A 19,565-nucleotide genomic window follows, 5' to 3' on the forward strand; every position below is an offset into this window, starting at 1 on the left:
GGTTACTTTTCCCAAAAGATTACTTTATGCCAAGTAAAACAAGGTCAAGCTTTGCAATAACTTGCACCCTACAGAAACTGGAATGCATAAAGCATAACATGTAAACCTTATACTTCAGCACAGTTAATTGGAACAAATGGAAATGATTTAAATATTGATATAATCTCCTGCAAAGAGACTTAAATCACAAAGTCCAATTTTGTCAGAATTTAACAAATTCAGTTTAAGTGGTAAACTTAGTCAAATGGTAAGAATGGAAGTTTAACTCTACTTCAGCAAACATGACTAAATTGTTTTTATACTGCATACTCAATAAACTCATAATATCAATAAACTGTAATTCTCCTTGCACAATCTTCCTTCCTTGCATTTCTACCATAGCCCATAAAAGATACTGAATAAAACATGTAACATTTTCTTTTACAAGATTTGATCAAGGTACAAGATTGCTCTTAAAGAATGCACTGACATCAGCATGTTATTTTTTTTTAAAGTCTCCAGCCATTTCAAATTACTCCTGATTTAAAGAAAAAAAAAATTTTTTTTAAGAAAAGGGGAGGAGTGAGGTAGTCATTTTGAAAAAATTCTCTCAGTAGAAAAGAAAAAAATCACACCCAGATCTGCACACTGGCATGAAATAAGGGCCTTCGGATGGTTTTAATTCAGAGTTTTAACTCAATAGATTGTAAGGAACGTCCATTATTCCAGTAAAGAATGAGGCATGCATAAAACTAAGAAACAGTAAAATGATATTTTTTAATCACAGCTATGACACTATTAATTTTGTATAGAAAGAAGTCATTTAAAATTCATGAAACTACATATAAATTTTTTAAAAGATCATGAAGCAGAAACGCCAAATTTTTAACAGCGGATACGGCGGCGGGTGGGGGAAATGAGGAGCTCCCAGAAGGAAAGGGCTTCAATGGGGGAGTTACTCAATAATGTTCCACAAAAAAACAATGTAAAGATTCACGATTATATCCGTCAAAAATAAAAGAAATACATTTAGGAGGAAAAAAACGTCCAAATTTGAAACCATTGCATTGCGGCCCTTTTGTCATATTTAAGCGTCCGCCCAGGTCGCGGTGGGAACAGTTTTGGGGGACCACAGTATACATCTGATGGAAACAAAGCAACCCTGCGTGGCAGGAGCGGCTTTCGGAGCCAGGAGCCTGGACTCGGAGTTGGGCACCGTGGGCATTCTCGTCGGGCCAGAAGGGGGCTGAAGGGGCCGTGCTCGCCCACTTGGGCCACTGCCCCCTCACTCCCGCCGCTGTCACCCACAGCCGGCCGCGCGACTCTGGGAGGGTCCGGACTGGGCGCCCGGTCCACGCCAGACAAACCCACGCCTCCCTCCCGCGCCACGGGCCGCAGGACACACACGGTCGCCCGGCTAACGCCGCCAGGTGGGCACCGGCCGGACTGCGAACCCGGGAGTCTCCCTGGCATTCCCTCGGCTCAGCCCGGCCTCCCACCGGGCTCCCACCGCGGCCACCGAGCCCAAGGGCCAGACCACCCGGCGAGGCGGCCTCTCCACAGCCAATGGCCGCGGGCAACGGCCGCCCGCCCGCTCACCCGCCCCGCCGGCCCCCGGGCCAGGCCCTCGGCGCCCACCTGTTGGTCGCACTCGGGGCACGATTTGGTGGCCATCTTCACTTTCTTGGCTCGAGTTGCAGACATGCTCCTCTTCTGCAGCGGCGGCGGCAGCGGCGGCGGTGGCGGTAGCGGCGGCGGCGGCAGCTCCGGCTCCTCCCCTCGTACCTCAGCGGCCCAGCCTCCACCCGCCGGGTCCCCGCGGGCCAGACCTACGCTTGAACGGGAGCGCGCGCGCGTGCGCGAGCTCGCGCGGATTCTGCGTGCCGGAGGGGCGGGGCAGAGCGTGCGCCCGCAGCGGCCACGGGCCTCTCGCGCCTGCTCTGCGACGCGCTCCCACCCGCACCGCGCGGGTCCTCGAGCGCGTCCCGATTCTCACGAGAGGAGACTGTCTGAATCGTCCAGAGGCACAATAGCAACGCCTTCTCTCGGCCCTGCGGACGGCGTGGGGGCGTGGTTTGGGCGGGACTCGGCTGTAACGGGCGTCAGGTTTGACCAACGAATGCACAGATAGGGCGGGTCGTGGTGCTGGACACGCCCTTTCCCCCGGGAGGAAGGAGAACGTGAGGGAAAGAGGTGAAAGGGAAAGCGCTTACGCAGGTCCTGGCATTTAATACACTTCAGTAAATGTTAGCAACTCTAATTATTGAGGAATTGTAATAGACACCTGCTGAGCCTGCTATATGCCAAGCCCTGGACTCGGCACTAAGACATGAAATTCAACGTTAAGTCAAATATTTATTGAAGGCCAGTTCTGCCAGACAAATGTGAATACTAGGAAATGCCTGCCCTCAAAAAATATCCAGACTAGTGTGGTACATGGCCTAACTAGAATACAGCAGAGCTGGGTTGTTGATGGGAAGAGTAAATCGGTTGACTATTTAGAGCTTTATATCAAAATTTAAAATCCTCTTGGCCTTTGACCTAGCCTTATAACCTAGCAATTCTGCCCCTAAGAATCTATGGAAAAGGTATTTTCCACCCTTACTCAAATCCATTTGTGCAAAGATGTTGCACTTTGTGGCACTACTTGTCAGAGCAAAATCAGAAACAACCCAGATGTCCAACAACAAATTGCGTGAGCAAATCAAGATAGGCATACAACAGAATATTGCTGCAGCTCTTTAAAAGAATGAGATAGATCTATGTGAAATGATACAATGATCTCCAAAATACAATGTTAATTGGAAAAACAAGGCACAAAACACCTTAAGATTGTGCAAAAATAATATGAAAATATATTTATACTTGCATACGCATTAAGAAACTGGAGAAAAGGCACTGGGGGACAGGGATAGGAGGGAGACTTATTTTTCATTCCATATCCTCTTGTTTTGATTTTTCTACTAGGTCAACCTAGTATGGCTTTACCCCATAAAGGGAAAAGGATTTGAACACAGCTACTGAGCTACTGAGGAAGCCAGCAGACCCGCTGTTGAAGGAGTTAGTAGTCCTAGAAAGCTTTCTAGAAAAAGTTGTCACCAAAGCTGAATCCCTAAGGATGTCAAGTGGCGTTCTCAGTCAAAAGTGAAGTCCTACCAGGCAGATGAGACAGTGTAAGCAAAGGCAGATAGGTCAGCAATTTGGTGTTGTGGGAACACCAAGTCCAGAGCAAAGAGTTAAGGCTGGGGAAGTGAGTCATATTGTTATGCAGGGTCTTTGCTACCATGGGAAGAACTTCAAGCTTCATCCAGAGGGCAATGGGGTAATAAGGGTTTTAAGTTAGGGAGTTAATAGGATTTAATTTGAATTTGAGAATTATTGGTCCTGCAAAATGCCTTAAGTATCAAACCCAAGGAAAGAAAGGTCAGGGGCGTCAGGCTGGCTCAGTCAGTTAAGCGGCTGCTTCTGGCTTGAGTCATGATCCCAGAGTCCTGGGATAGAGCCCATAATCCTCATGAGCTCCCTGCTCAGCGGGGAGCCTGCTTCTCCGTCTCTCTCTCTCTCTGTCCCTCCCCTGCACTGTGCATGCACACTCTCTCTCTCTCAAATAAATCAATGAAATCTTAAAAAGGAGAAAGAAAGGTCAGTAAAGAAGGAGAGGGGAGGGATTAAAAAAGTATGAAGACCATAGTATTAGTAGAACCTGAGGAGCCATCTTGCTGGGGCAGGGAGTGATCAGGGATATTTCCAGGATGACTCTGAAGTTACTATTGCAAAGGACTGCGGGAATAGAAGTAACAGTGGAAGATAGTGCCTCAGCTTTCTGAGAACGGTGTGGGGCACAAATCAGAAATGTAAGCCCTGCAATCCAGGCCCTGAGTTTTCTCAAAGTTTCATTTGAATAGGTCCTTTTTCTGCAAATTTCCTCAAAAGGCCACTTGGCTGAGGTAGGTGTTAAGGAAGAGGTCTTTAATTTTATGGGGTTTCTGAAATGGTTCATATGCCAGAGACTGAGAGTTGGATGACGCACACTCCATCTAGGTACCCCCTTCTCTCTAGCTGCCTTCTACTAAGAGTGGTCATGTGGTGTTATTTTTGGCCAATAAGATATAAACCAGTCTGCTCGGTGGGATTTTTTGGAAAGGTTCTGAGTTCCTGATAAAAATGAATAGATTGATGTCAAAAAACTCCTGTCCTTTGCCTTTCATACTTTTTCTTAGTGTCTGTCGAGCATGAGACCCTGAAGGTACAGAAGCCATCTTATGATACGAGACATGAGGTGTCCTGTTAGTTATCTATTGTTATGTAACAAATTACCCCAAAACTTGGTGGCTTAAAACAACAAACATTTATTATCTCGGTTTCTGTGGGTCAGGAATCCAGGTGTGGCTCTGCAGTCCCCTCTGAATGCTCAACAAGGGGAGATCTATTTCTAAGCTCACTCTTTTGATTGTTGGCAGGCCCCACTGTCCCTCATCACATCCACATGGTCTCTTCACAACATGGCAATTGTAAGCTGCCTCACAATATGGCCATTTGCCTTTCCCGAGCAAAAACAATGAGATAGAATGCACATGAAGAAGCCACATTCTTTTTATAACTTAATCTCAGAAGTGGCATCCCCTTACTTCTGCTATATTCTATTAGAAACTAGGGGCGCCTGGGTGGCTCAGGCAGTTGAGCATCCAACTTTGGATTTTGGCTCAGGTCATGACCTCAGGGTTCTAGGATCGAGCCCGGTCCAGGCTCCGTGCTCTGCAGGGAGTCGGCTTGAGGATTTCTCTCCCTCTCCCTCTGCCCCACCCACCCCCTTGGACACATACAGTGCACACTCTCTCACTCTCAAATAAATAAATCTTAAAAAAAAAAAAAAAAAGAAGAAGCTAGTCACTAAGTCCAGCCCACACCCAATCAGAGGTTATACAAGGGCAAGGATACCAAGAGGCAGGGCTGCCTACCCCAGATACCATGCATGGAACTATGATCAATCCACTAAGGATGAACAAAAGCTAGAAACTGCCTGGGTCCCCAACTGCATTGTTAAGTTCCTACCCCAGTCATGGCCTGTCTCCCTAGATTCGTTATAATATGAAAGAGGGAAAATAGTTCAAATTAAGGCACAGCTCCACCCCCACCAGAACAGGTAAGAAGAATAACATCAAATGTTAGTGGGGCGGGGAGCAGGTATAAAATGGTGTGATCACTTTGGAAAAGAGTCTAGGAAAACTAAATATACACATAGCCTATGACCTGGTATTTCCAATCTTAGGTATTTATCTGAGAGAAATGAAAACAAATGTCCACAAAAAAACTTGTGCAAGAATATTCATAACAGCTTTATTTATAATAGGCTCAAACTGAAAAAAAAAAAACCCACAAATGTATCAAACAGGTAAATAGATAACTTGTTATATTTATTTCATGGAATACTAATCAGCTTTTAAAAGGAATGAAATATTGACACATACAACAAAATGGATTAATTTCAAAAATATTATGCTCAGTAAAAGAAGCCTGACACAAAAGAGCACATACTGTACAATTCCATTTATGTGTAGTTCTAGAACAGGCAAAACTATTCCATGGTAGAAAAAAATCAGAGCAGTCTTTGCTTCTAGGGGATAAGAGTGGGGATAAAATGAAAAGGTATGAGAAACTTTCTGGGCTGACAATAATAGTCTGTATCTTCATAGGGGTTTGTGTTACACAAATGTTTGCATTTATCAAAACATACTGAATAGTACAATTAAGATTTGGGCATTTTATTGAATTTAAATTTACAAGAACAAGAACCTTAAGCCAATACTGAACTCTAGGTAATGATAGGTATGCTGAAGTATTTAGGGTGAAATGTCCTAATACCTGCTACTTTACACTGAAATACATTAAAAAAAAAAAAGGGATAGCTACATGAGTAGATAAGTGAGAAAGTATAGTAAAATGTCAGTGGTACAATCTAGGTGGTTGGCATACAGTGTTCACTGTAAAATTCAGGTATTTTGTATGTTTGAAATTTTTCATGTTACAGTAAACAAAACCTGCTTATTTAAGCCACTGTTCATTAGGTTTTCAATTATTTGCTATCAATATTCCTTACTTACATTGATACCAAAACAAGGGTTTTCTACAAAGTGGATGAGACTGGCCCTAACACTTACTCATTCATTTAATAAACACTTACTAGATACCTACCATGTGCTGGACCTTGTGCTCCTGTTGGGGGTATGATCTTGTGAGCAAAAACGGCCCCGCTGTTATGAATTTTATAATCTAGCAGAGATGGCAAACATATACTATCACACAAATAAACATATAACTACTGTGATCACAATTACGAAGGAACCATTTTGGGGTCCTAAGGCCATGACAAGGGGACCTGACCTAAGGCGGGGTGGTGTAATCAGGTAAGACGGCATAGAGGAAATGCATGTGACCGGTGGAGTTAATGATGTGAAGAGGAGTAGCAGCATGAACAAATTAGCTGAGGTCAAAGGAAGTGAAAGGAGGCTACTGTGTTCAAAGCACCAACAGAAAGAGGAAGAGAGAGTCCAACATACTGACAGGTCCTGGAAGACTCCACTTTCCACTGGCTTTTGATGCTGTCTCTAACTTTGCCCAGATCTTTCATGCACACCGTTGAAGTCGCTGTAGGTGCTCTAGTCTCACTGTAAGCAATTAGAACCAGGCAGGAGCTCCTTTAATGACAGCTATTGTGTACATAATAAACCAAAAGTCAAAGCCACTTCTGTTTTTTGTTTTGTTTTTAAGTAAACTCTACCCCCAACATGGGGCTCTAACTCATTACGCCCAAATCAAGCGCTGCATGCTCTACTGACTGAGCCAGCCAGGCACCCCTTGAGGCCACTATTTATTCCCTTTTGTAATCAGGACCCAAGCTACCTCAGGGGCATGGTGGGGAGAGGAGCTGTAGCCACTCCTTTCTTTCTTTTGACACTCCAGCAATGAGCTTTTTAAAGCTTTGTTTTCTTTTCTGGGAAAGGAGAATAAGAGTACTAGGATGCTTGGCAGGACTTTGTGTGTATAAAATTTATCACTTTTCTTGAAAATCCAATATAGCTCCTAAATAGTTATACATTTAAAGCTACAGTTCCTACTTTCCCAAGGCAGTGGACAGATGATCGTCATTCCATGTTGATTCTTTTGACATTTATATTCCATATTTTCAAAAAGGAATGATTTAAAAAAAAAAAGATACAAATAACTGCCATGGGATGCCTGGCTGGCTCAGTCTGTGGAAGTGTGCAACTCTTGGTCTCGGGGTTGTGAGTTCAAACCCACGTTGAGTGTAGAAATTACTTAAAAATAAAATCTTAAAAAAAAGAAAAGCCGAAGTAAAGACAAAGAAAATGAGAAGCCTCATCTTTGTCCTGAAAGAGAGCTTTTCTTTTGTTCCTATGGGGCCAATAGTGCACTGGGTCAGGAAGCACTTACTGCAGAAAAGCCACAGGCTCAAAGTGACTGAAGAAGTCAGCCCTCTTTTACAGCTGCTTACCTCTAGACAGTACAAGCCATGCACCAGCCTTCGTTGAGCACTAAACTCAGCCCAACTGGGCTACCCTGGACACAGAGGGGCCTCCAGAAGTGTCCCACACACCTTACTTTGCCTTTTTTCTTCTACTTTTTATGGTATTAAATCATATTTATTGGGCATCTACTCTGTGCCTGTGGTTTATATTAATTGTCTGTCTTCCTCCCCAAACCCTGCAAGGTTGCATCATGAACTTCATTTTAAAGTTAAGTAAGACTCAGGGAGGGTATCTAAGAGTCAGGAATCTTTCTTTTGCCAAAATGGAAAGCTCAGCTCTCCAAAATGGCTTAAGCAAAACGGGTATTTACTATCTCACATAACCAAAATACACTAATAGTAACACAGGCACAACTCAATGCATGTGTTTGCTCACAAGAACTACAGGGTCCATTTCTGCCTCTCAAGTCTACACCCCTTGCTGGAGGTGGTAAGGATGATTGATAGGATAACTCAACATCCTATAACTGTTCCTCTCCCTGTCTCATCACATTTCACTGGTTCCTTTTGGAAGAAACCACTCATCTGGGCTGAACAGGGATATCTGCTGACTGTTTTGGACCAAAGTCCAGCATCCAGCTCTGGAAGTCTGAAAGGGGTCTGAGAACTGAGAGAAGGGTGGATGGCCATAAAGCAACTTCTACCCAGACTAAGTAACTATACAACACCACTTTCTTTCACACCGGCCAACCCTCTGTGACCATTTGACTTCACCCTTGTGATTGCTGCCTTTCAGATAAAGTCCTTCCCACGACACTTCTGGTTTTAGCCTTGTTACCCTATCAGTCTGAGCTAAATCTCTGGCTTCATTCTTGAGTAAGCAGGAGTCCACAAAAACACTGGATAGATTCCTTGACAACCCAAGGATGGAGCAGTAAAATGAGCAGGTGACTCCAGACCAGGGCACCCAGCCAGGGGAGTAAATTAGAACTGAAAGACACTCTGCTCACAAAGCCTTGTGTCATAATACTGGGCTGCTTCTACCCAAAAGAACAGACTTTTTTTTTTTTTTTAATTTGCAGTAATGCGTCCCGTGGTCTTTAATTCTTTGGCTCACAATCAAAATCTACTTAACGGGATTTCCATTCCATCTTTCCCTCCATTCCTCACCTTCCTTCCTTCCCTCTGTCGGTCTCTCTCCAGGTAAGATCCATTCCAGATGTCCTTCTCTCACCTCTCAGTGTTTAGGATTCCTTAACTCTCCCTCACAGATTAGACATAGCAGATCGTCAGGAGGGAGAGAGGCAGAGGACCATCCCAGTATCTTTACCCCAACTTAATCCGTGATTCCCAGAAGGAGTAACGGCAATTTAGCTACAAAATCATAAAGAGGCCATTAATTATGGTCTCTGACAGGCCACTTACATTTTTAAAAAAATAAAGAATCAGAGTGGAAAACACATGAAAGAAGGGACTGGCTTTGTGTGACAGAGTAAGTATTATCACTCAAAAGCACCACTGTGCCATGTCTACCATGTGCACGGCTTTTGTGTTAGAAACATGCTTTCATTTCTTTATTCAAAAAATATTTTCCGAGAGCCTGAGAGCTTTTGATGAGATTGCTCATCTCCCTAAAGCCCTCTTTACCTAGATTTTTGCATGGCTGAGTCCTATCACAAATACATACACTCAGTGGTTCCATATTCCTCCAATGAAGAAGCCCAAAACTCAGGGGCAGCTTGTAGTTTTCCAGTACATTAGGTATCTTTCAGTCTTCATGTTCTGCCAGGGTCTGGGAAGGTATTAAGTTGAGCTATATGAAACTGCCTTTATATAAAAATGAAAATGTTTTATTTTTCAGAAAAAGTTTTATTCAACCAAAATATGCACTGTTAGCATTAACTGCTTCCCCCAATGATAAATGTCTCCAAATATATTTATAAAATTCAGCATTGTTAAAATTTATTCAAAGCCTTCAATTATTGTTCTCTATTTAGAGAATATTCTGTTTCTTAGAGTTCCAAATCATGAGGGGGTAATCTGTTGAAAAAAGGTCAGACGAGGGGCACATGTGTGGCTCAGTTGGTTAAGCAGGGGCCTTCAGCTCAGGTCATGATCTTAGGGTACTGGGATTGAGCCCCGTATCGGGCTCCCTTCTCAGTGGGGAGTTTGCTTCTCTCTCTGCCCTTCCCCCTGTTCACGTGCTCTCTCTCTCAAATAAATAAAATCTCAGAAAGAAAGAAAGAAAGAAAGAAAGAAAGAAAGAAAGAAAGAAAGAAAGAAAGAGCACGAGAGAGAGAGAGGAAGGAAGGAAGGAAGGAAGGAAGGAAGGAAGGAAGGAAGGAAGGAAGGAAGAGAAAAAAGGTGAGAAGAGTGTGATGGATATGGCAAAAGTTCTTGCCATATTCAATGCAGTCATTCCCTATGGTGGTCTGGGATTGCAGTGGCCAAATGTTGTCACGGAAAAGTATATGTCCATCCATGTCTGCTGACCAACGCAGAATGCTTTTAGATCCATTTTTGATACATAATTTCAACTTCTTGACAGTAAGATGCTACTGTTAGTTTTGCCTGAGTTAAAAGTAATGAAATACTCTCTTTGCAGACCACAGGTTACCAGAACCTTCTTTTTGGTTGCAATGATGTTTTTACCACATTTGGGAACTTCTTCAGCATCCAACCATTGTCCAGACCACTTTCATTTTTTGTCAAAACTTATGATATTCTCCAAAATAGGTCTCTGCTCTTTCAAATCTTAAGGTATGAGCACATCTCTAATCATCTCAGTTTATGACCATCCATCAGTTGGTGTTACCTACCCACTTGTCCAACTTTTTCACCTTTCCTATTGCAGCCAGGTGTCGAGAAATTGTTGTAGCAGAAACTCCTAAGTCTGCTGCAAGGCCTCGAATTGCTGTTTTGGGGTTAGCTTCCACCATGGCTCTCAATTGATCTTCATTTAAAACAGATTTGGGTCTCCCTCGAGGCTCATTTTTCAGACTCAGATCCCCAGAACGAAATTTTTCGAACCACCACCGGATAGTCCTTTCACTAACAGAGCCTTTTCCAAAGACAGAATTGATGTTTCTACTTGCTGTGGCTGCACTATGTCCTAGTTTAAATTCATATAAAAACAGTATTCGCAAATCTTTCAAAGATATGGTACTGTTCACTTCTGTGGAAGAAATAAATAATAAAAACTCAGCCATCAAAGTAAACTGAAGACCATAATATCATTATGAATACTAAAAAATACAACTGAAAACAGACCTGATATCAATTTTATCAATCATGGTCAAGTTTCAACTAGTCAAATATCAGCAATTTCATCTGGAGGATACATGTTTTTATCATTACTTCTGCTGCCATCAGTTTATATCAGGCAGATGACTTTACAATAGGAATACAATTTCCTATTTTATAAGCATTACCATTAAAGAAATACTTTTGAACTAAAATATGAATTGTGCTTTTAAATCTAGGAATTCAATGACTGCCACACAATTTTTTCAGTACTATCAAATTAAGATCTCAGATCAATTTAATGCTTGGAAAAAAATTCTCCCATAATGTGTTGATAAATACCTGCTTCTGATGTTTTCTGATGGAAATATTTGTAGGCCTTCCTCTTCCCTGTTTCACATGATCTGAATGACTACTATTTCACAAGTTCTTTATGTTTTCTAAATCCTTATTTACTATGGAATTTTTCTTCTTTTCCCTATTTCACTTTCTTGGGCTTCATAGTTAATTTTGGTGTGAATGAATAAAAATAGTATTTCAAGTATATGAAAGAACTGTTATCCATTTCCCTTGGCAGTCACATATTCTAAATGGCCCAGTGGACTTTTAAAAACTACAACCATAACATACATGTGCCTTAAACCTACCAAAGGGTTAAAAACGAGAGGGGGAGAGAGAGAGACAGACGGATTAATTCAGCAGACTTCGAATCTGGACAATGTTTGGGAGGAATCTTGGGCTAGGAAGGGTGAAGTTTTTCTTTTCAGCAGCCTTAATTCTGGCCCCTTATAAGTACATATTCCTCCAATAGTAACTCTTCTGCGTTTTTCCTCCCCTATGCTTCCAAGATAGTAAAATGGAAAGGGAAAAGGTTTCTATTTCTTTCTACCATCACTTGAGTTCTAAATTATTTCAAATAAGTTGATAATCTTCTATTACAAAAGCAGAAAAAAATTCTGACCTCAACCATAATATACTGTTACCAAAAAGCAAACAAAAACATATATTGCAACTGTAAGACAAATATTATGAAAGTGAGTAGCTTTATTTTAGCCCCCTAATACACTGAAAGCAATTACTCTTTTGTTCCTAAATGGAACAGGAATAGGGGAGAGCGGTTTCCCATCAATATAGATTTAATTAATGCAAGAAACTACCTCTTCCACTTCCATCACACTAGTTGAGATATAACCAAAAAACAAAATTTGTTTTAATACAGAGCTAAATCCAAAAGCAAAAGAGAATTTCCCATGTGCAAAAAAAAGTGGGAAACACTAAAAAAAAAAGCAGAGTACTGAAGGGACACATGAATAGAATTCATATCTCAGAACTACATACATATAATGGAACAACGTGAAACAGAGACATTTTAAGACAAAGTAAGACATTTTAAAACATGCCTTTAATGTTGAAAGAGAAAACAAAGAAATAGATTTCATTAAGCAAGAACAGGCCATTGTAAAAGAAAAAAACTCCATTATACTTAGTTGTCACATCTCCTAGCTTCCTCCAATCTCTGACAATGCCTTGGTCTCCCCTATTTTTCATGACCTTGACTCTTAAAGAGTACTAATTGCTTTACCTTGTCATATATATCTCGTTTGGGTTTGGCTGTTTTCTGATGATTGGACTAAAGTTACATATTTTTGGCAAGAATACAAAGAAATGATGTATCCTTTCTCTATCATGGGTTTCAATATGTGAATATGTTTTATTATTGTGATGTTCACCTTGATCATTGACTAAGATAAATTTTGGCAGGTTTCATCCCAGTGAAGTTACTATCTTTCCCTTTGCGATTAATGAAGATCTTGGGGGACATACTTTGAATCTATACAAATTTTACTTCTTCTCAAATTTTCACTCACCAATTTTACAATCAATTGGTGGATCCGGTCTGCAACAATTATTACTGTGTTTAGCTAATGCTTATTTTCTACTTCCCTCAATCCACCATCCCTCCACAGTTATTCATTGGAATTCTACCATAAATGAGAACTGTTCGTTTCACCATTTCATATCTATATCAGTATGGACTCATGGATATTTACTATTATTCTGGGGATTATAATCCAATGATTTCGTTATTTCTTTTGCTCAAATTGCTCCAACTTTGGCCATTAGAACTCTCAGTTTGGCTCCCATGTTCTTTCAAACACTATCCCCCCACCTTTTTTTTTTTTTTTTAAAGCATTTTGTAACCTGGCACACACCAAGGTGTCCCAGGCACCTTCAGTGTTTTCTGTCTCAGTCCTGGAATCAACCACTTCTCCAAGAAGTGGAGAATCAGAAATAAAAAACTGGATCTTAGGTTTGTTTATTACTGCTGGGTTATCACACCTTTTAGTCATTCTCAGTGGACACAACTAGGAAACATATGCATAGTAACCGATACATATACTGATATCTCAGATTCCAAACCAACCCACCAGAGTTCATTTTGGCCTTCTCCTTTATTTGTGAGAAACCCAGTTTTTGTTGTCTAAAACATATTTACCTATTTACCATATTTACCTACTCAGTTTGAGTACACACATAAGGCATTTTCAGAACTGTTAATCTATGCCCCTGTGACAAATATATTTACTGACTATATTACAGCATTAATGTGCCATTCTCTTTACCTTTACCATTACAGTGTCCAGTCAAGATGTTATTTTCCAAAACAACTTGGAATAAAGTTCTTTTCTTCCTCATCCTCTCTAATGTCACTCCTTCCTCATTCCTGATACCCAGTTCCCATATCCTCACTTGTGTGCACCCCTTTCCCACCTACTCCCTGTAGGTTACCAATAATCACTTTAGTTTCCAGTTTATCCTCTCAGTATTGATTCCACAAAAATAAGCAGATACACATGTACTGTCTTATATCTTTCTTTCTTACACAAAAGACCATATACTATAGATACTCCTGTGCTTTACTTTCGTCATTTAATATATTACCTCAGAAACACTCCATATCAGTTGATACAGACCATCCTCATTCCTTTTTTTTTTTTTTTCTTGCAGTTCCATTACTTCACTGAATGGATAGACCACATTTTAATCACTTTGCTATGTATGGGCATTTAGACTGTTTCCAATATGTTGCAATTACACTGCATTACATTGCTCTAGTGAGTATCTTGTGTGTATGTGTTTTTATTGTTGGAGGTGTATCATAATGGTAGAGTCCCAGAAATGGTCTTGCTGGGTCAAAAAGTAAATGAATACGTATGTAGTATTTTTAACTATTGCCAAATTTCCCTTTGGAAGGGCTATAACAATTCACATTCTCACCAGCGATGTATGAGAGTGCCCATTTCTCCACAGCTTCACCAACAAAGTATACGGTTATATTTTTAAATTTTTGCCATTGATAGGTATTATCTTAATTTGCATTTATCTAATTATGAGTGAATTTGAACTTTTTTCCATATATTTTAGGCCATTACTAGGTCTTATTTGTGAGTTGTCTCTTCATATCTGATTCCATTTTTATATCAGGTTTTTGTAACTTTGTCCTCAAATTTTTTGTTTTGTTTTGAAATCTTAACTCTCACAACCACTGTTTATTACCAAGGTGAACTCTGATCTTCATGACGGACTTATCAATGGGATTTCTGGTAGCAAGTATGAGCACCAGGGCCCCCAAACTTTTTGGATTCACCTAGACAGGGATCAGCTACCCCCAGCAGGGTTTGGTCATACTGAATGAAGATGTCTTTGAGCTCCTCCTTGGACTAAGACTTTTATGCTAAAAACATTGCTGAAAGAAATTAAACAAGCTCTAAATAAATGAAAAGACAATCCTATTCATAGGCAGGAAGACGTAACATCATTAAGATGTCAATATTATCCAAAGCAATCTAAAGACTCAACACAATATCTATCAAAAGTCCAACAGCCTTTCTGGCAGAAATGGAAAAGCAGATCCTCGTTTTCATACAGAATTGCAAGGGGCCTTGAATAACCAAAATAATCTTGAAAAAGAATAAAACTGGAGAACTCACACTTCCTAACTTTGAAACTTACTACAAAGTCACAATAATTAAAACAATATGGTATGGGCATAAGAACAAACATAAAGACCAATGGAATAGAAAGCCCAGAAATAAACCCTCACACATATGGTCAATTGGTTTTCAACAAGGGTGTCAAGACCATTTAGTGGGAAAGGATGGTTTCTCAACAAATGATACTGAGAAAACTGTGTATCTACATGCAGTGTGAAGTTGGACCATAACCCACACCATACACAAAAATTAATTCAAAAATGGATCAGAGACCTAAATGTAAAAACTAAAATTACAGAAGTCTTAAAGAGAACATTGAGGAAAATCTTCATGGAATTGGGATTTGACAACAATTTAATGAATATGACAACAAAAGTAAAAAAAACAGGTAAAATGGACATCAAAATTTAAAACTTCTGTGCAAGAGATACAATCAATAGTGAAAAGGCAACCTACAGAATGGAATATTTGCAAATCATGTATCTGATAAGGGGTAAATATCCAGAACATATTAAGAACTCTTACAACTCAACAACAAAATGCAAAAAAAAATTTTTAAAGATTTTACTTATTTATTTGACAGAGAGAGAGGCAGTGAGAGAGGGAACACGGGCAGGGGGAGTGGGAGAGGAAGAAGCAGGCTCCTAGCGGAGGAGCCTGATGTGGGGCTCGATCCCAGGACTCTGGGATCACGCCCTGAGCTGAAGGCAGATGCTTAACGACTGAGCCACCCAGGCGCCCCTCAAATAGCCTGATTTTAAAATGAGGAAAGGACTTACATAAATGTTTCTCCACCAAAAATATACATACGGACAACAAGGATTTGAAAAGATGCTCAACATCATTAATCATTAGGGAAATGCAAATCAAAACCACAATGAGATTATCAACTCACACCCATTAGGATAGCTACTAACGAGAGAAAATAACGAGTATTAGCAAAGGTAAAGAGAAATTGGAACACTGGGCATAACTGGTGGGAATGGAAAATGGTGCAAGCCTCTATGAAAAACAATCATGTTGGTTTCTCAAAAAATTAAAAATAGAATTATATCCAAAATATCTGAAAACAGAGTCTCAAAGAGGTATTTACACACCCACATTAATAGCATCATTATTCACAATGGCCAAAAGGTAGAAACAACCCAAGTGTCCATCAAACAATAAATGCATAAACAAAACATAGTAATTACATACAACAGAATATTATTCAGCCTTGAAAAGAAAGGAAATTCTGACACATGCTACAACATGAAGACATGATGCTAAGTAAAATAATCTGGTCACAAAAAGACAAATACTGGATGATTCCACTTAAATGACATACCTAGAGTAGTCATATTCTTAGAGAAAGAACATAGAATAGAGGTTAGCAGGGGCGAGGAGGGAGGAAGGAATGGAAGTTTGTTGTTTTAGGCTATAGAGTTTCAGTTTGGGGAGACAAAAAAGTTCTGGAGATTGATAGCACAAAGATGTGAAACTACTTAACACGACTGAACCATACACTTGAAAATGGTTAAGATGGCAAATTTCATATTTTTGTATGTTACCACAATTAATAATAAAAATCAAAGAAAAATTAGATAAGCTGGACCTCATCAAAATTAAGAATTTTGTGCATCAAAGGACACGATCAAGAAAATGAAAGGACAACCTACAAAATGGCAAAAAAAATACTTGCAAGTCATACTTCTGACAAGGGATTAATACCGAAAATATATAAAGAGCTTCTACAGCTTAACGAACAACCAAACAACGCAATTAAAAATGGCCAAGGAGTTGAACAGACATTTCTCCAAAGAAGATAGACATTGTCAATGGCCAATAAGCCCATGGAAAGGTACTTAACACTGTTAGTCTTTAGGGAAATGCATATCAAAACCCAGTAAGATAACCGTTCACACCTACCAGGGTGGCAATAAAAAAAACAAAAAAACACACACTGGGGCACCTGGGCGGCTTAGTCAGTTAAGCATCCGACTCTTGATTTTGTCTCAGCTCGTGATCTCAGGGACATGAGATGGAGCCCAGCATCAGGCTCTTCGCTGGCATGGAGCCTGCTTAAGATTCTCTCTCTCTCTGCCCTTCCCCACCTCCTCCCACCACCCCTGCTTACACACCCCTGCTTTTTCTCTCTCTAAAAAAAAAAAAAAAAGGAAAATCTAACAAATTTTGGTAAGAATATGAGAAATTGGAAACCCTGTGCATTGCTTGGGAATGTAAAACAGCACAACCACCATGGAAAACAGTTTGGCATTTCCTCAAAAGGTGAAACAGAACTACCATATGACCCAGCAATTCTACTCCTAGGTATATATCCAAAAGAACTGAAACCAGGGGTTTGAACAGGTATCTATACATCAATGTTCATTACAACAACCCTAGTTGTTGCCCATCAGCAGATGAATGGATTAAAAAATGTGGTATATAGGGGCGCCTGGGTGGCTCAGTCATTAAGCGTCTGCCTTCGGCTCAGGGCGTAATCCCAGGGTCCTGGGATCGAGCCCCACATCAGGCTCCCTGCTCTGCTGGGAGCCTGCTTCTTCCTCTCCCACTCCCCGTTTGTGTTCCCTCTCTCGCTGGCTGTCTCTTGCTCTGTCAAATAATAAATAAAATCTTTAAAAAAAAATGTGGTATATACATAAAATGGTAATTATTCAGATATAAAAAGTAAAATGAAATTTTGATATGCTACAATATGGGTAGACCTTGAAAACATTATGCTTAATAAGCCAGACACAGGACAAATATTGTATGATCCCACTTATGTATGAGGTGCCTGGAATAGGCACATTTACAGAGATCCGAAGGAGAGATTGCCAGGGATTGGGGGGAGGTGTGTGGGGGCGGGGCTGAGGTGGGGAGGAAGAGATTGTTTAAGAGGTACAGGGTTTATGTTGGGGATGATAAAAAAGTCTTAAGTAAAATACCAGTGATGGAGACACAGTATTGTGAATGTTTTTAATGTCACTGAATTGTATACTTACAAATGGTTAAAATGATAAATGTTACATATACTTTACCACAATAAAAAAAAGAAGAAAAGGTCCAACTTTACCCTAGGGATCTGAAATACCACCTTTGTCATATACTAACTTTCCACATGAATTTGGGTTTAATTCTGCACTTTTTATTCTTTTCCACTGGTCTATTTGTCCCTGCCAATGTCACATTTTAATTATGGAGGCTTTACCATACACACACACAGACACACAAATATTTTTTTCTATTCCTTTAATTACGTGGGCTCACATACAATATGGGGCTTGAACTCACAACCCTGAAATCAAGAGTTGCATGCTGTACCAACTGAACCAGCCAGGCACCCCAGAGGCTTTATAATATATTTTAATGGCTGGTAGGGTTATCCAACCTTGATAGTTTCTCTTTTTCAGTATTTTCCTGGCTATTTCTAAAATCAGTTTTATTGGGGTGCCTAGGTGGCGCAGTCAGTTAAGCATCTGACTCTTGGTTTCGGCTCAGGTCATAACCTCAGTGTCCTAAGATCAAGTGCTGAAGTCAGGCTCCATGTTCAGCGTGGAGTATGCTTGAGATTCTCTCTTCCTCTCCCTCTGCCCCTCCTGCTCATGCTCTCTCTCTAATAAATAAAATAAATCTTTAAAAATAAATAAATAAATAAAATATAATCCATTTTATTGAGATATAATTTACATCCCATACAATTTACCCATTTAAAATGTACAATTCGGTGGTTTTTAGTACACTCACAGGATTGTGAATCCAATTTTAGGACATTTTTCTACCTCCAAAAGAAACTCTGTACCCATTAACAATTGTTTCCCATTCTCCCTGCTATCCCTTTCCCAGCCCTAAACCATTAATCTATTTACTATCTATAAATTTGCCTATGTGGACATTTTCTATAATCGGAATCATAAAGTATGTGCTCTTTTGTGACTGGCTTCTTGCACGTAGCACATTTTTAAGAGTCATTCATGTTGTAGCATATATCAATACTTTCTTTTTATTGTCAAATAATATTCCATCATATGGATATACATTTGTTTATCATCAGTTGATGGATATCAGGACTGTTTCCACTTTTTAGCTATTATGAATAACGCTGCTAACAACACTCATGTGTTTATGCCCACTTCTGTTTTCAACTCTCTTGAGTTTACACCTAAGAGTGGAATCATGGATCACACTGTAACTCTGTATTCAATCATTTGAGGAACAGGCAGATTGTTTTCCAAGGGTCTGCACCATTTTACATTCCTAACAGCAGCATATGAGGGCTTCGACTTTTCCACTTCTTCCCCAATACTTGTTATTTTCTCTTATTATTCCATGTTAGCGGTGCGAAGTAGCATCTCATGATTTTGACTTGTACTTCCCTAATGACTAATAATGCTGAACATCTTTTGATGTGCTTACTGGTCATTTGTATATCTTCTTTGGACAAATTCCATTCAAATCCTCTGCCCATTTTTTAAGTTGGGTTATTTCTCTTTTTATTATTGAGGAGTAAGAGTTCTTTATATATTAGGAATACAAGTCCCTTATCAGATATGTGATTTGCAAATAGTTTTTCCCATTCTGTGAGTTGTCTTGATATCACCTGCAGGAAAAAAAAAAGCTTTAAATTTTGATATAGCCCTATTTATTTATTTACTTATTTATTTATGTCATTTGAACTCTGGGTGTCATATTTAAGAAAACACTGCCTAACCCAAAATCACTAAGATTTACTGTTATGTTGTCCTCTAGGAGTTTTATAGTTCTATTAGCTCTTATATTTAGGTTAAGATCTGTTTTGAATTAATTTTTTTTTAAGATTTTTAAAAAATTTATTTTAGAGATATAGAGTGAGAGACAGTGCACGCCAGGGGAGGAGCAGG

The 19,565-nt window shown here is 40.0% G+C and overlaps 2 protein-coding genes across 3 annotated transcripts in view; both read right to left on the reverse strand.

Moving 5' to 3' along the window:
• LOC103673926 (UPF0547 protein C16orf87) overlaps positions 1 to 2,028 on the reverse strand; it is a 28,187-nt gene extending 26,159 nt beyond the window's left edge. Inside the window, exon 1 of one of the 2 annotated variants that reach the window (XM_040633251.1) lies at positions 1,618 to 2,028. In XM_040633251.1, the coding sequence (XP_040489185.1) occupies positions 1,618 to 1,683 (66 nt within the window). In that variant the 5' untranslated portion in view covers positions 1,684 to 2,028. The remainder of the gene's footprint in view (positions 1 to 1,617) is intronic. The other variant, XM_040633250.1, reaches the window with a different exon arrangement.
• A 7,693-nt stretch (positions 2,029 to 9,721) lies between these two features.
• Positions 9,722 to 19,565, reverse strand: part of LOC103673817 — a 42,155-nt gene continuing 32,311 nt past the window's right edge. The window contains exon 5 of the mRNA XM_040633083.1: positions 9,722 to 10,640. Within this exon, the coding sequence (XP_040489017.1) occupies positions 10,267 to 10,640 (374 nt within the window). The 3' untranslated portion in view covers positions 9,722 to 10,266. The remainder of the gene's footprint in view (positions 10,641 to 19,565) is intronic.

This window comes from Ursus maritimus, unplaced genomic scaffold (assembly GCF_017311325.1).
Source record: "Ursus maritimus isolate PB19 unplaced genomic scaffold, ASM1731132v1 scaffold_19, whole genome shotgun sequence".
Taxonomy (NCBI): Eukaryota; Metazoa; Chordata; class Mammalia; order Carnivora; family Ursidae; genus Ursus; species Ursus maritimus.